The sequence below is a fragment of the Glycine soja genome, chromosome 5 (assembly GCF_004193775.1).
Source record: "Glycine soja cultivar W05 chromosome 5, ASM419377v2, whole genome shotgun sequence".
Lineage (NCBI taxonomy): Eukaryota > Viridiplantae > Streptophyta > Magnoliopsida > Fabales > Fabaceae > Glycine > Glycine soja.
In genome coordinates this window covers 5083200-5099257 of record NC_041006.1, presented here as the reverse complement: position 1 = coordinate 5099257, position 16058 = coordinate 5083200, and the positions used below count along the sequence as shown (strand labels likewise).

At 29.2% G+C, this 16058-nt stretch overlaps 1 protein-coding gene across 1 annotated transcript; it reads left to right on the top strand.

The window, feature by feature from the left end:
* Window positions 1–5768: 5768 nt before the first annotated feature.
* On the top strand, window positions 5769–10313 carry LOC114412135 (monocopper oxidase-like protein SKU5). The gene is made up of 9 exons (XM_028375927.1): window positions 5769–6250; window positions 6539–6648; window positions 6749–7019; window positions 7144–7282; window positions 7925–8291; window positions 8682–9047; window positions 9131–9209; window positions 9627–9826; window positions 9922–10313. Exons 1-9 carry the CDS (start codon window positions 6092–6094, stop codon window positions 10022–10024), a joined length of 1794 nt encoding a protein of 597 aa, XP_028231728.1. The 5' UTR covers window positions 5769–6091; the 3' UTR covers window positions 10025–10313.
* The last annotated feature ends 5745 nt before the right edge of the window (window positions 10314–16058 follow it).

Sequence of the window (16058 nt, the reverse complement as noted above, 5' to 3'; positions counted from 1 at the left end):
TTAAGATATGATTTATTATTTGTAATCATTTTTTCATTAATAAGACTACATAATCTTAAGTTATGAATTAATGGTTAAATCATTTATCTAAAATTTTAATTTTATTTCAAAATATTAAAGAAAATTATTTCATATCTATTTTATTTTTAACCTCTCCTTTATCTGAAAAAAATCTATTAAAATTAGTATAAAATTTAAATTTAATGTCTATGGTTGATATATAAAAAAAGATATTTTTGCAAAAAATATTAATTATAAGATCACACACTTAGTTAAAATTTTATTTCATGTTGATATTTTGTATATATAAATTAATTTAAATCTTTAATTGAGTCAATTTGAAATTTGAATAATATTTAAAATAGCAACTCACAATTTTTTTTTAAAAAATTAACAAAGTGTATTAAATTAAAATTTGAAGTAAATTTTATTTTAGATCTTATAATCTTTATATACGACTCTGACCAAAACATATATAGGCTAATGACCCTTCTGAACTATTTTGAGAATGAATTGAACAATTTTTACAATATGAGACTATTTTTAAAATTTTTACAATATGAGACTATTTTTTGTTTTTTTATTTGAGAATGAATTGAACATATATATGACTTTGACTAGAACATATATAGGCCAACTGTTACACGATTTGAACAATTTTTACAATATGAGACTATTTTTGGTTTTTTATTTGATTCCAAAAAACTTAAAACTTTAGATGAGGATGAATTGAAAAAATATTGTATTAATCTTGAAAAGTTTTTAAGGTTTAATGAATACTCTAATATTGATGTTCTTGATTTATTTTCAGAATTGAAAGTACTAAGAGAAGTGTTAAGAGAAGAAATTAGCACACCAATAGAAATATTGAGTTATATTAAAATTTTAGATTCTTTTCCAAATGTTTACATTGCATATAGAATTTTATTGACAATCTCTGTAATAGTTGCTAATGCTGAAAGAAATTTTTCAAAATTAAAATTGCTTAAATCATATCTAAAATCAACAATGTTACTAGATAGATAGAATGTGTTAGCTATTTTATCTATTGAAAGTGAAGTGTTAGAATTGTTTGATTATAAAACTCTGATAAATGATTTTGCAGCTAAAAAAGTTAGAAGATTAATATAAAAATTGATATTTTATACAATATATTAAGTCTCTTTAAAATTCTTGTAAAAAAAAGACCCCTTTAACATTTTCGCCTTAGGCCCCAAAATGTCTGTACACGGTCATGCTTTGGTTTATGGGTTTTATTTTCACTTATGGTGTTCAATTTTCTCATTTTTATCCAATGTGAGATTTCACCTCATACTTTGTATTTTAATATTTTCTTCTTTAAATGTGAGTCTCTTCCATGTGATAATCTCTCCCTTGAATGGAAGTCATTTTTATTTACTAGCATTCAATGGTGGCCCTTTAGAGCTTAACCGTGACTATCACGACTTGCTTAATCATTGTTTTTAATATGCTCTAATATCTTGTACCGCCGCAACACTCGTGGGACATGTTGTTTGGCCTCCATGCATGGATTTATCCAAGAAAGAGACTTTCGATACAAGGAATCCTCATATTAATGAATCCACCGTAAATTTTATTATATCCATATGAGTCGGTCAGCAAGTCAACCTAAGTTCTAATATCGATTGTTACATAACTGAGGAGAGTAAATACTAGTGAGATTTAACCAATTGGTCATTAACAAACCATATAAGTGAACATAACCTATACCTTAATCCAAAATCTTAAAACTTAGATTTATGAGTATTATTCTCACTTATATGATATTCAATCTTTAATTTCATTCTTATCTGATGTAAAATATTACCTCAAGTCTGTACTCTACGTTATAACCAAGATATTTATCAATAGAAAATATGGTTTGTTACAAAGTAGATGAAGAAAGAACATGATAAACACGCAAGACAAATCTGATTTCATCCATCAAACAAGTTTTTCTATTTTTTTTTTATGTTTTTGACCGCAGAAATCGAATACACCCTTATTAATATAACACCTATTTTTAGTATTCAATTATCAATCTTTGAAGATTGGTACGTTGTCCTTGAATGTTGCCAATTGCGCGACTAGAATAGTTTTTATAATTCCCACCCACCCACCCACTTTCCAGTCTGGTGTCCCATGTCAATACGCTTTCAATAGCATCACAATCACATGAGCGTGGGAGGTGGCTTCAATTGCTACTAGTGTTCCTCGCAAGACCGAAATATATAGTACTATTGAAAACTTGTACGCAATGGCAATCTTAATTTATGTTTGAATCAAAACTTTTACAAGTTCATTTCATTTTATTTTTACTCGGTGGAGGTATAGGAACTACTTTTTGGCCCGATTATTAATTCATTAAAAGGTGGAACATGGATTGGAATTGGATAGAGAACATGGACTTATTCAAATCCATTGAATAATTTTTAATATCCTTGGCTCTCGACACAATGAAGGGAAATTATTTCATTATATAACCCATGTTATTAATTAAGGACTGTGTTTTTATGTTTAGAGTTTAGACACATTACTTACTTGGTTAGAAAAAGCATCAACATAATTATGTCCACATGCTATCTACCACTGCAGCGTTAATTACTAACTCAGGCTCCAACAACAGCAACTGCCATTTATTTATGAATAATTCAAAATTTAGCAACAATCAAAATCTTCTTACTTAGTAAAATTAGATAGATAAAGAATTCAACACTTTTAATGTTTCTAGGACATATATTTATTTTTTTGTACAAGATTTTTTAATATTTTCTTGACAAAGTATTAAGAAAATTTATAGGATGATGTAACGATATTCTTTATTTATTTACTTTTACTTAATAAACACCTCTTTATTTATCCTTTAATTGTTACAATTAAGTTTTTTTTATCAATTTTTCTGTACTTAAAATTCTTAACTTTTCCTTTTTTATTAATCATGAATTAAAGCAGACATAGCATTTTAAACCTTTTTCCCTTTCAAAATCAACTAATCGAATTATTATATTTTATCTAAATTTAAAATTTCAAAATTTGCTTCTTCATAACCTTATTTGAACCTTATAATTTTTTTTTCCAATTTTCACAATTTTTGAATTCCTAAATCTTTTAAATAATTTTTTATCATTTAAGTAAAAAAAATCATGAATATAAAGATTCTATGTAGGAAGAAAAGTTGATAGAAAATTTTAATATAATAATTAATAAAAATTAGTTCGAATAAAAAGTTATTAACGAAATAAACTGACCATAATAAATTAATAATGAAATAAAAAAAAATACAATAAAGGCTTTTTTTTAATAATTTTTTAAAACAAGTTTTATTTATCCTACAGCTTGGGCATCTAATGATACAATATTATGCAAGCATACGGCTGGTTTTAATTAAAAAGACATACATAAAATCTTTTGTCAGTCTTACAATCCACATTATAAATTCAGGCCATGTTTCCTGAATTCTTGAATCTCAGCTTTCTTTTCTCAAATTGTTTTTGCTAATTGTACGTAGACAAGTGTCAAAGTTAGTTGAAATGTCACCTTTATCAGTAAAATTAGTAAAAATCATATCGAATGGCTTAATTATAGGACACATGGGTGATGGGTGAGGTTACTATTCTTTATAACTCATATTATCAATATACATGTTTGTTTTGCACAAGTAATTGAAGATTTTGAGCTGCTTCGTATTTTTTGCGGTGTCAAGAATGTTTAACTCTGTCAGATGCTCCTAGAGAAAAGAAAGGACCATGTCAGGATATGATCATGGTGTTAGTTGGATGAGGGTCCTAGCTAGTTCCACCCAAAGTTTTTTTTTTTTTTTTCCATTTTGGCTCACAAGTATTTATTTCCTTTTCTAAACCTCTCTTGAATCACGACACGTTTTCTAATTTTGCATGCTTACCATTTTCACATTCAAAAGATAAAAAAAAAAAAAAAATGAATCCTATTTATCACTGCCGAAATACACAAACTGACAGTGTTTATCTTTCATTATGCAAGGAATTCATTCAACGACAGTTTCATTATGCCAGTTTTTTTTTTTTGAAAACGACAATTATGCCACCTTAATTTGTACTTCCTTTGTGATCAAATTTGCCATAAGACTGATTAGTTTTTGTTTTTATGGTCAAGACTAATTAGTACTCAAAGTGAATTATAATGTCTGAAATTTTATTTAGGAACTTAATAATAAAACCCTAGTTTAAAATCAACATATTATTAATTTGAGTGATATCAAGATTTTAATTAATTATTATGGAGAATTTAGTTTAATAACTCTACCATGAGTCAAAGACAGAAAAAGAACCTACGGTGGATTAGATTTAGCGAAAATTAAGAATTAATCTTTCAGAACGTGATTAAGATTTGAATTTTTAAGGGAACATGATTATTACTAACCATTATGCTCCTACTTTTCTGCTAAACCGTTTTCTGTTTTAACTGATTAACTGGCACAGAAGTGGTATATTGTGTCAAAATCAAAGTTTGTCCTTAATCAGAATTAAAAAAAATGGAAATGTTTTGAGAGGAATTGAGGCTGTAATTGAACACTTTACTTGGCTGGACTCACGTGGTTATGCATCATCATCACGAACCGTTGAGATGAGTCAAAACGATCCGACGGTAATTACGCGGAGCACAGCCTTGGCCCCACACGGCCTGGAGTAGTGGGCCCCACTTGTAAAATGGCTCGCGGCTGGCAAGCATGTGGCGCTTTTTGCAGAGATCCGACCGTTGTAACGCAAATTACGCCGCTGCCCCTATCAAACCAAAAGGGATAATGACCCATCCATCAAACACCAAATTTAATTAATTAATAATCGAATAAAACAAATTGCCAATGCATATGTTGTTGTTTCTTTATAGAATCCTACAGTACCCTAACAGAAAGCAAGAAAGAATGCTATGGTGCCAACAACGGCTATATGGACTATTTTATTACGTAAGAAATTACCTATAAATCGGATTTCAAAGATTTGATTTTAAAAAAGATACTATAGATTTAAATAATACATTACAGGAGAGCTTCATTATTACCTTTTAGAAATTATATATATCTTTCACAGTATACAATCTAATTGGAGTTAAATAAGACCATCATGTGAAAAAAAAATTTCCATTAATATTTAAATTATGTTTATTTTTCTGTTAAAATCTTGATAACATAAATTTTTAATTTATGTACTTTGTGCATGTTTGGAAACTTACTAAGATTGAAGAAATCACATTTAAATGTTAATATCAAAACTATTAACCTTTTAAAATCATATTTAAAATGTAAAAAATAACGTCTAAAATATGAAATCAAACATGTTATTTATTGAGTTGCATGTTTGAAACTAAATTTAAAATGCATCTTCACTCTCTCTCTCTCTTCATATTCAAAGGCTAAACAAAATGAAAGTTACTTTTTGGTGTAAATGTGAATTTTCACATTAATGAAGAGTTTTAAAATGCACTAAAAAAAGTAAAAAAAACGAAGAGGATGCTTTGATACATTTATATTTTCGTGGGTTAAACTCAAATTTGAAACTATTGATTGATTGTGTTAGAAAATTCTGAGTTGATTTATGTGTTCATTGTAGCTTCATTGTTAACTTAATAACAACACATATATTTACAGTATGTCCGAAATTTATATTTGAAATTAATTGTAACCATGCAATTTGCAGCCGCACTTTAAGCCCATGACATGGCTACGTTAATTGTAACCTTAAGAAAGGAAGAAATTGTGTATTATTTTACTTATTTTAGGAGAGACAATAGTCAAGTAGCCAACAAACAAATGAGAAGGTGTGAACTGGCTACTGGCTGTCATCCCTTCATTCATCTTCTTCCAGTGTCTGTCTACACTACGGATAGAGCTTTTTTCACACCACAGCTAAAAGTGCTGGAATAGAGCCCTTCCCCTTCTTCTTCTTCTCCTCCAAATCCTCCTTCTTTTTCTCTTCTCTCTACCACACAAAAACCCTTACCAAGTTCTTTCTTTCTAATTCCCTTGATAATGTAAAATCACAGAAAAAGAAAAAGCTACTAAAAACTTGGCTCTAAACCTTTCTTTTTTTGAGGAAAACCTGAAAAGTTCCACACAATGTCTTCTTCTTCTTCTTCTAGAGCTTTCTTCTTCTTCTTCTTCTTTCTTATCAACGTCTCCTTGCTCCTCACACTCTCTTCTGCAGCGGATCCATTCGTTTCCTACGAATTTGAGGTCTCTTACATCACTGCCTCCCCTCTTGGAGTTCCTCAGCAGGTTCCTTTCTCTCTCTCTCCATCTGGGTGTGTGTGTGTTCATGTAAAGTCTCAAGCTTTACTTGCAGATCTGCATCAACGGACACTATTAGATAGCAATGTTATACCTTTTTTCAACACTTGAAACTTGTGAAAGGTTGTCATGTGATTGTGAATGTCATTATGAGGTGTTTGTTTGTTTGACTTAGTAAGAGTTTGGTTGGTGGGTAGGAAGAAAGAGCTACACTAACACTAGTACAGGGTTTTTGGTTATGGCCCTCATGTCTCGTCTGCATTGTTTCTGTTGCAGGTCATTGCCATCAACAACAAGTTCCCAGGTCCTACTATCAATGTTACCACAAACAACAACGTTGCTGTCAATGTTCGGAACAAGTTGGACGAGAGCCTCCTCATTCATTGGTAGAGTGTGCTTTGCTTGCTTCAGTTTCAAAAACCTCAATTTTAAACAAATATTTGTTTTCAGTGAGCTGAAAAGTTATGGAATTTTCATATGAAACAGGTCTGGGATTCAGCAAAGGAGGACTTCGTGGCAAGATGGTGTTCTTGGCACAAACTGTCCTATTCCTGCAAAGTGGAACTGGACTTACCAGTTTCAGGTGAAGGATCAAATTGGAAGCTTTTTCTACTTCCCTTCCCTTCATCTTCAGAGAGCTGCTGGTGGATTTGGGGGTTTCATCATAAACAACAGACCCATCATTCCGATTCCTTTTGATACCCCACATGGGGACATTGTTGTTTTCATTGGAGATTGGTACACCCGCAATCATACGGTTAGTGTGATAGTTTAATTAATGGGAAGTTGGGAACTCCTGTTTTCTGCTAAGTGTCAATTCAATTTATACTGTAAATAACATGGGGCAAACTGTTTGATATTGGTTCTGCTTTGGAATGTAGGATTTGAGGAAGGCTCTTGATGATGGAAAAGATCTTGGCATGCCGGATGGTGTTCTCATCAACGGGAAAGGTCCTTACCGATATAATGACACCCTTGTTCCTGATGGCATTGATTATGAAACAATTGAAGTTCATCCTGGTAAGTTCTTGGAAGAAATTTAATTCCTATCGGACAAAGTGAGAAACTTATGTTGTATAATTTGTCTTATGTTAGGCTTCTTTAGGCATAGAAACATGGAATCCTTGACTAATACGCTTGTCCGAATTGTGAGAAAAACAATAGACTTAAAAGTTATGGAAAACAAGCAAAATCTGTCTTGTATACTGCATACTGCATTATGCATGTTCAGACAAACTTTTCTACAACTATTACAAGGAGAAGAAGGTTAAATGAATTGAGTTTTTCTCATAAGCTAAAAGCAACTTATACACTTAACTTTTATAGAAACTTTCTCATTTAACTTTTCCAAAAGATGAAATGTATAAGTTGATTTTAGTTTATGGGAAAAGCTCAATTCATTTTACCTTCTTTTTCTTTCTTTTTTTCCCTAACAAGTTTTTATGGAAAAGTTTATCCAACAGGACATTGGTACATTGATTAATATCTGATCTGTTGTGTAGGGTGGAAGATTTCTATTAGAAAGAAAAGCTTCTTGTGGTTCTCACAACTGTATTCATTATAATTTATTTCCTTGGATGACTTTGGGTCTGGTGTTATGTCATATTTGATAATGATTTACCTGTTAAATGATTTTAATGGTTATCACATGATGTTCAACAGGAAAAACTTACCGACTTCGTGTACATAATGTTGGAGTATCAACAAGTCTGAATTTCAGGATCCAGAGTCACAACTTACTTCTAGCAGAGACAGAAGGGTCTTACACAGTGCAACAGAACTACACTAGCTTAGATATTCATGTTGGACAATCTTATTCTTTTCTGTTAAGCACAGATCAAAATGCAAGTACAGATTACTACATTGTAGCAAGTGCCAGGTTTGTGAATGAATCACGTTGGCAAAGAGTTACTGGAGTTGCTATCTTGCGCTATACAAATTCCAAGGGGAAGGCCCGTGGTCCTCTCCCACCGGGTCCTGATGATCAATTTGACAAAACTTACTCAATGAACCAAGCAAGATCCATCAGGTCAGTGCTGCAATTTTTAGCATTTTCTGTTATCTACACATATTTGTTCACACTTAAATCTTCAATCTTAAGGAATAGTGTCAAATTAAGCAACTATACTTGGTATTGAGTTTCTGTATTGTTTTGGAGGTTCAACTATTTTAAGGAGTTTTTGGATATGGTGATAATCAATGTGTCAAACTAAACCAACATCTTTGTGTCATTCAGCTAAGGATTGTATGTATGTCACCGTGTCTCAACTACATGGACGGACATCTTAAATGTGTTGCAAGTATCAAACTTTAATGTATTATTGAATAATAATTCCTCTTGAATTTATGCAGATTAGATTCTCAAATTTGAGAATTAAAAAAATCATTACTCACTCCATTTCTGTGGTTAACTGTGTAGATGGAATGTATCAGCAAGTGGTGCTCGTCCTAACCCACAAGGGTCTTTCAGATATGGTTCCATCAATGTGACTGATATTTATGTATTAAAAAATAAGCCACTGGAGAAAATTAATGGGAAGCAGCGAGCAACACTCAGTGGAAACTCTTTTGTCAATCCTTCCACTCCAATCAGGCTTGCTGACCAGTACAAACTAAAGGGAGTATACAAGCTTGATTTCCCCACCAAGCCTCTTACCGGATCACCTCGCACAGAAACATCAATCATTAATGGAACTTATAGGGGATTTATGGAAGTTATACTGCAGAACAATGATACTAAGATGCATACTTATCACATGAGTGGATATGCATTTTTTGTAGTCGGGTACTGGCTAATACCTTCTCTTTTATATTGTGCCATTCCATGTTTCAGGAATCAATAACACAACTTGATTTTGTTGGCTGCAGGATGGATTTTGGTGATTGGTCTGAGAATAGCAGGGGTACATATAACAAGTGGGATGGAATAGCTCGCACTACAGCACAGGTATATTTTTATCTTAGATATGTTTGGCTCCTCCTGAACACTAAAATCATTGAAACTTTCATGCTTTCCAAAATGTCAAATGCATCACTAGAACCTCAATTCTGTTCATATCACAGGTCAATAATTTTTTGTTAACAATTTCAAGTTCTCACTCATGTTCTTGATGAATTCTTTGTTTCAAGGCATTTGAAATGTTGGAACTTTTTGCTGCAACTGTAAACTTAATAAATTCCTGTTTCTCATGTTGCTGACTGACATATATGGATAGTCTGTGTTCTTTACCATCCTCATTGCTTCTATATTCATTGTTTAATGATTTGACCTTCTATGTCAATGAATCATGATTCATAGAAGTTATAATCTCAAACTCAATCTCACATCTGTTTGTTTCCATTTTCCTAATGCCTATCATTTTAGGTCTATCCCGGAGCATGGACAGCAATTTTGGTTTCCCTTGACAACGTAGGAGTTTGGAATCTCAGAACAGAAAACCTTGATTCATGGTATCTTGGTCAAGAAACATATGTCAGGGTTGTCAACCCAGAGGTCAATAACAAAACTGAGCTTCCCATTCCAGACAATGCCCTTTTCTGTGGTGCCCTTAGCAAATTGCAAAAGTAAGCTACAAATCCTTCTCTCCCAACTAACCACCATTAACTTGAAATTGTGTATGGTTCTAAATTTTGAGGTCAATTGTTTTCTTTTCTTTCAGGCCTCAAAAGGTTTCGTCAGATGCACCATCAATCACTGGGAACAAACTGAAGCTGCTCTTCACTTGGCTCGTTGTATGGGCATGGATCCACATTTTCCAGTAAAAAGCACATTTTGGGTCATCTACTCTTAGTTGCTTCAAGTGGACTTGTGGCTTGTTGGTGAGGTTTTGTGATTGAGTTATTAGTTTTGTAAGTCTTGTTTATAAATTATTGATCTTTTGCAGTGATTTTGACTTGTATTCTTCTTCCTATTAGCTTTATGCTTGTGGTTCCATGTTTAATTTATTGGGACTTGTGATTCTTTTAATGCCTATAATTGATGTAGTAATCACAATTTAATCATACTCTTGATACATGTAACTTTACCTGCCGACTCCTACTTTCATCTTTATATTTGTGTAGTTTGTAGCCTATCATGCAAGGTCAAGATGCATGGACCCAGATGAAGATGCTTGATGCTTCTCTAGATGTTTCACAGATATGATCTAGCTAGCATATCTTAAAAAAAAAAAAATGAAAAAAAAAAGGAAAATAACAAATTGACATAATGACATGACCAAACAGAATATTTTGCACATGCAAGTTTGCATGGAGAAAATTTGTTGGATTTGCCTTATTGAGCTTGGGTAGATGCTACATTTAGCTTTGAAAATCTTCCTCCCCCACTTTCCTCTATATTCTTCATTTTTGTTATGACTAATTTTTGTCCTTGAGGGACCGTTACCACTTTTATTGCCCTCAGAGGTTGAAAGTGACACTCCATAAATTTTCAATCACAATTTCAGCACTCGTCGGAAATTTTCAGAGATAAAGTTTAATTTAGGTTGCTACATCTATTGAAAAGGACCATTTTTTCCCTAAAAAAAAGAGGAAAAAACAAAGGAAAGGAAAAGGCCATGCTTAACATGCATGTACAAATTGTAAATATGTGCACGACACTTGCGGATCTTGTCGGCAGTACAGTGTCACAACAACTTCCTCTCTATTTCAGCATTCCTGCCAAAATAAAGTAGTAGTTTATAAGCTAAGTTATGGAAATATCTTAACAAATATACTCATAAGCTCCAATTTATACAATTTCTTCCTTAATTGTATACAATAGTTTTTAAGATTTAGAAAAGTAAAAAAAATATATAATGTATGTAACACATTGTTTAAATATGTAAAAAAATGAAAAAAACAATGAAATCTTTTTCCTATTAATTCATCATTTATTACAATTCCTTCCTTAATAGTGTTCTTTATTAAGAATAATAATATAAATAATAACTTTTTAATGAAATTATAGTTAAAAATCATAAATAATAACTTTTTTAATGACGTTAAACACTTTACAGTACATATTTTTAATATAATTTACATTTTTATTGTCATATTTATTGTAGTTAGAACTCTCAACTCTTTTGCTAATTTCACTCTTAATAATGACAAAATATTACATATTTATGTTGTGCATTTAACACTTTTTTTTATATATAAAACTTCATCCAAATTAAATACTTTATTTTCTAGTAAAATTTTAAAATATTATCAATCTTTAACTTTTAACATACTGATTATTTTTTATATATAACAAAGAGGGGCAAAGGTTTCTATTTAGCACCCAACTAATTTATTTTCCACCAGATCTGCTCATTTGTCTCAGTTTTCTACAACTACTTAATTTTTTGGTATAGCTTCTTCCTTAATTATTTTTTAAAAAAATATTGCTTTTGTGCCAAATAAATTATTGCTTTTAAGAATAAAAGGTAATCATTCTTTTTAATAAGACATGCATGAGTTTTCAATTTCTTTCTGTCAAAAAAAGTTCTCAATTTATTTTGGGTGCAAAAATCATTACTATTCATTTTATCCCATTTTCTCATTTTATGCAATATGATAAATGAAAGAATATAAATATCATCAACATGTTTTTAGTTATTAAATTACTTTTATGTAAATTCTATTAAAAAGAGAAGATTCAATTTATTTAAATTCTTTTAAAATAATAAATTATTATTATCGTCATAATTTTTGTTATTATTACTATCATTATTAAATTTTTTTCTCTATTCTTATTATTACCATTTTAATTACTTCAATTGTCATTCTCGTCACATATATTATAACTCAGTTATTCAGTATTTTTCATTTTAATGTGGATATTTTTAAAAGAATTGGATTACATTTTTAAAATATTTTATTTGAATTAAATATGAAAAATAAATTTTTTAAAATATTATTTATAATAAAATTATTTTTTCAAAATTTTAGAAATTTATTCTTAAAACCCTCATTTTAAGGAATAATTTAATTAAAAAATTAACGTTCCTTTTATCAATCGCATGCGAAGATTTGGAGACATCGTTACTTATCCCATCGACCTTGTCAACATTCTAATACTGGACCAATATAGGAGCCATCGCCAACTAAACAATTCAGATCCTTAGTTGGAAAGATTTTGAAATACTTTTCTGGGTGATAAAAGAAAGGAAAACGTCAAAAGGAAGACCACATTGTTGCATGTTTTTTTATTACAGTTTATAAATTAAAGTTTTAATTAATTTAAATTTGTAAAAATAATTCAAATCTTTCTTCTACAAAATTAAGTTTTGATGCAAAATTCTAACAAGTAAACTTATTTTTGAAGGTAATTAAATATATCACAAAACTATGCATAAAAAAATATCACAAGACTGAATTTACTCTTAAATTAAATTTGGAGCACCTTAAACGAAAAACCAAACATAACTTACTTCTATTATAAATCTGAATCATTATTATCTTAAACTCCTATATTAGATAAAAGTATTTTTTTTTAAGAAGATAAAAGTACTTTTAAGAATTAATTATTTGATGAGAGTATTTTTTTAAAATGAAAATATTTTTAATAATTGTTATCTTTCTTGTTGAGTCAAATAATTTTAATGTGGTTAAATTGCTTAATTATTTCGAAAATTGTTTGGAAAATTTTAAGTATATCTCTAAACTATTTTTTTAAATTAGGTCCTTAATTAATTAATTTTTTAATTGAGTTCCTAAGGTTTTAAAATTATCATTAATTATCATTTTGGAGTGAGCGGATCAAATTCATGATCCAATCTAATCAAATTTAAACTATGTCTCTAAACTATTTTTTTAAATTAGATTCTTAATTAATTAATTTTTTAATTAAGTTCCTAAGTTTTTAAAATTATCATTAATTATCATTTTTAGTGGTTTTAAACAGCTAAAAAATTAGGGGTGTAAAGAGGTCAATTTGGAGTGAGTTTGGTCAAATTTATGATTCAATCTAATCAAATATGAACGAATTGGTTTGGGTTTGTTTTCTAAGGAAAAAAATGAAATTCAACCCATTTGTAAATTATTTGAGTTGGGTTGGGTCAACCGATCAAAACATTGAATTTTGTATATTCTTTTTTAGAACGCATTTTTTATAAGCTAAAATTTTTATTAAATAAATCAAACATAACTATTTTTTGTTAGATTTTTTATTAAAAAGAAATTTTTGTGATGCTCTCACAACCCACTTTACTCTCGTAACTCTTATCTATTTATCTATCCATAGATGATGAAAAGTTAAACATACCATATCCGAGATAAGGAGTTTCAATCAACATAATGAAGATGAGTTTCAAACACTTTTTTCTACCAAAATCAATGGAACATTACAAAACCAATAAATTTGAAATATTTTTAGAAGCCAATTGAAGTGACTTTAATCAATAAAATCCTTATCGCTTTAATCCTAAAGGTTAGGGATGCGTTGATTTTTACTCAATTCAGGTTGATAAGTCTACGTAATCAATGATCAATAATATTTAATTTTTTTAAAATTTAAAAATATATGTTATATATTACATATAATAATAATAATAATTTAATACAAATTAATGAGTCAACAGGCGAGATTAATGTGTTAGTGGGTTCAAAAATTAAAATCCGTGACCCAACCAAAACTTAATGGGTTTAATCAGTTTGATTTAGGTCTGACCCAAATACAAAAACTATCCATCTCAAATTATTTGGATTGATTTAGGTCAATTCAGATTTACTAGGTGATTCGTGCTTACTTACATCTTTATAAAAGACTAATCAAAAGAATTTTTTTTTAATTTAAACATGTTCAAAGACCGATTTGAGTTGGATTGAACTAAACTCATTATCTAACCTGATTAAAATTATCCAAATTTAGTTGGGTTTGTGTTTTTGTTGTCAAATCCAAACTAACTTGATAACAAATAAATGAGTTTGAATTAGGTTAATCAGGTTAGAACATTTAAAATTATTTTAAATTTTTTTAGAATTTATTTTTTTTCTTACCAACCTTAATGCATTCTTCATGTATTTTATTTCTATAATTATAACTTATTTATTGTATGACTAATCTTTTACGTGAAACAATAAATAATTCTTTTAGACAAGTTCATGGCTAACTTATGTTACTAAACAATTAATACTCAAGAAATTTTGTAACCATTGTTATTCAGTAATATTTATAATTTAAAATATGCGTATAATAATAATAATAATAATAATAATAATAATAATAATAATAAAATGTCAAATCAATAGGCTGGATTTACATGCTCAAAAATCAAAATTTGTTACCAAACTTGTACAGGAATGAATTTGGTTGAATTCGATCCAAATTCTAAAAAAATTTAAACCAAATGATTGGATCAGTGCCGTTAAATTCAAGTTTATTAATTAACTTTACCTATGAACACTCCTACCTTTGAGACCTAATTAATTTTTTTTTCTAGAAATCAACTTGAAGATTTTCAAATAGTTTAGAGACCAACTAAGTAAATTAACTGTTTAATTTCATGTTTAATTTTATTTAACAACTAAAGTAAAAAAAAAATCTTCCTTAAAAAATGTTTTTTTGATTATCACAAACCACGTTATTTTATCTTCATGTGGATTTGATTTTCTTAACTAATTATCTCTTTCAATCTATCACTTTAATTTTTTATAAACTCAAAATATAATTTATATGTTCAAAATTATTAAAATATTTACTATTATAAATTTTAATTATATAAAAATAAATATTTATCATGTGTACAATCCATAACGGATTAATTAAATTTGGATAGCTAAACAGATATCTGCAACGACTTTGTCTTCTATGCATTAATTAACACACACACACATAAATTTCTCAATTTTTTCTACTTACGTACTTATGAGATTAAAGTATTTTAGCTTTTTTTTTTTAGATTTATTATATTAAAGTAAAAAACTTTTAAAATTAACTTCTAAATTGAGTATTTTGATTAATATGTTAATGGATTTAAAATATTTTGAGTTAAATGTTGAATAGTGTAACTATTTCATACTTCATTGCTTGTGTTAATGAATTCATCTACTTTGAGTGAATTGTCAATTAGTACAATTGCTACTTCATTCCTTGTTTTTTTTAAGAGGATGCTTCATTCCTTAATGAATATTTGTGTGAATATGAGACATATATACTTAATCTTTTATCTGATAGGACGGGTGACAATGGGTTAAAACTCATGTTATAGCTCCGTCCCTTTGTCATTTTTTATTCGTAAACATTGAGATATTAATTCAATAAAATATATAAAAAAACATATTCTCACTTGTATATTGTTCATGCAAATTCATTTTATTTTTTTTAAATGAGAAAAAATATTTAAACACATAATTGAAAAGCAGAGTCTCGATCAACCTTGCACAATTAACAAGTTTACTATATACGTTCCATTATACCAAACAGTATATAGGAGCATTATTTTAACAAGTTGAAGAAGATGAACACATTTTATCCTAAAACCTACTTTAAAGTTTTGATTTTAATTAAACTATTAATAAGCATATTAAGAACGAAGAATTTTGTTAAAATAAATCATACAGGTAGTAACATATACTAGCATTTCTCAATTATTATTAGTATGGATCGCCTTCTCTTGATAATATTGGAAATAAAATTAGTATGGACCCAACTATTACCAAAAGATACAGTCTCAGTCTCGGTATATATGGCTTGTATAATGCTTGTGGGTGATGCCTTGCGTACATATATAGTTGAATATGTTGGAATTTTGAGAGAAAATAACTGGTTTGTGTTCTCTTCTTTTCATATAATTGTATTGCACTTGCTTTTACATCAAAAAAGGCTAGGATG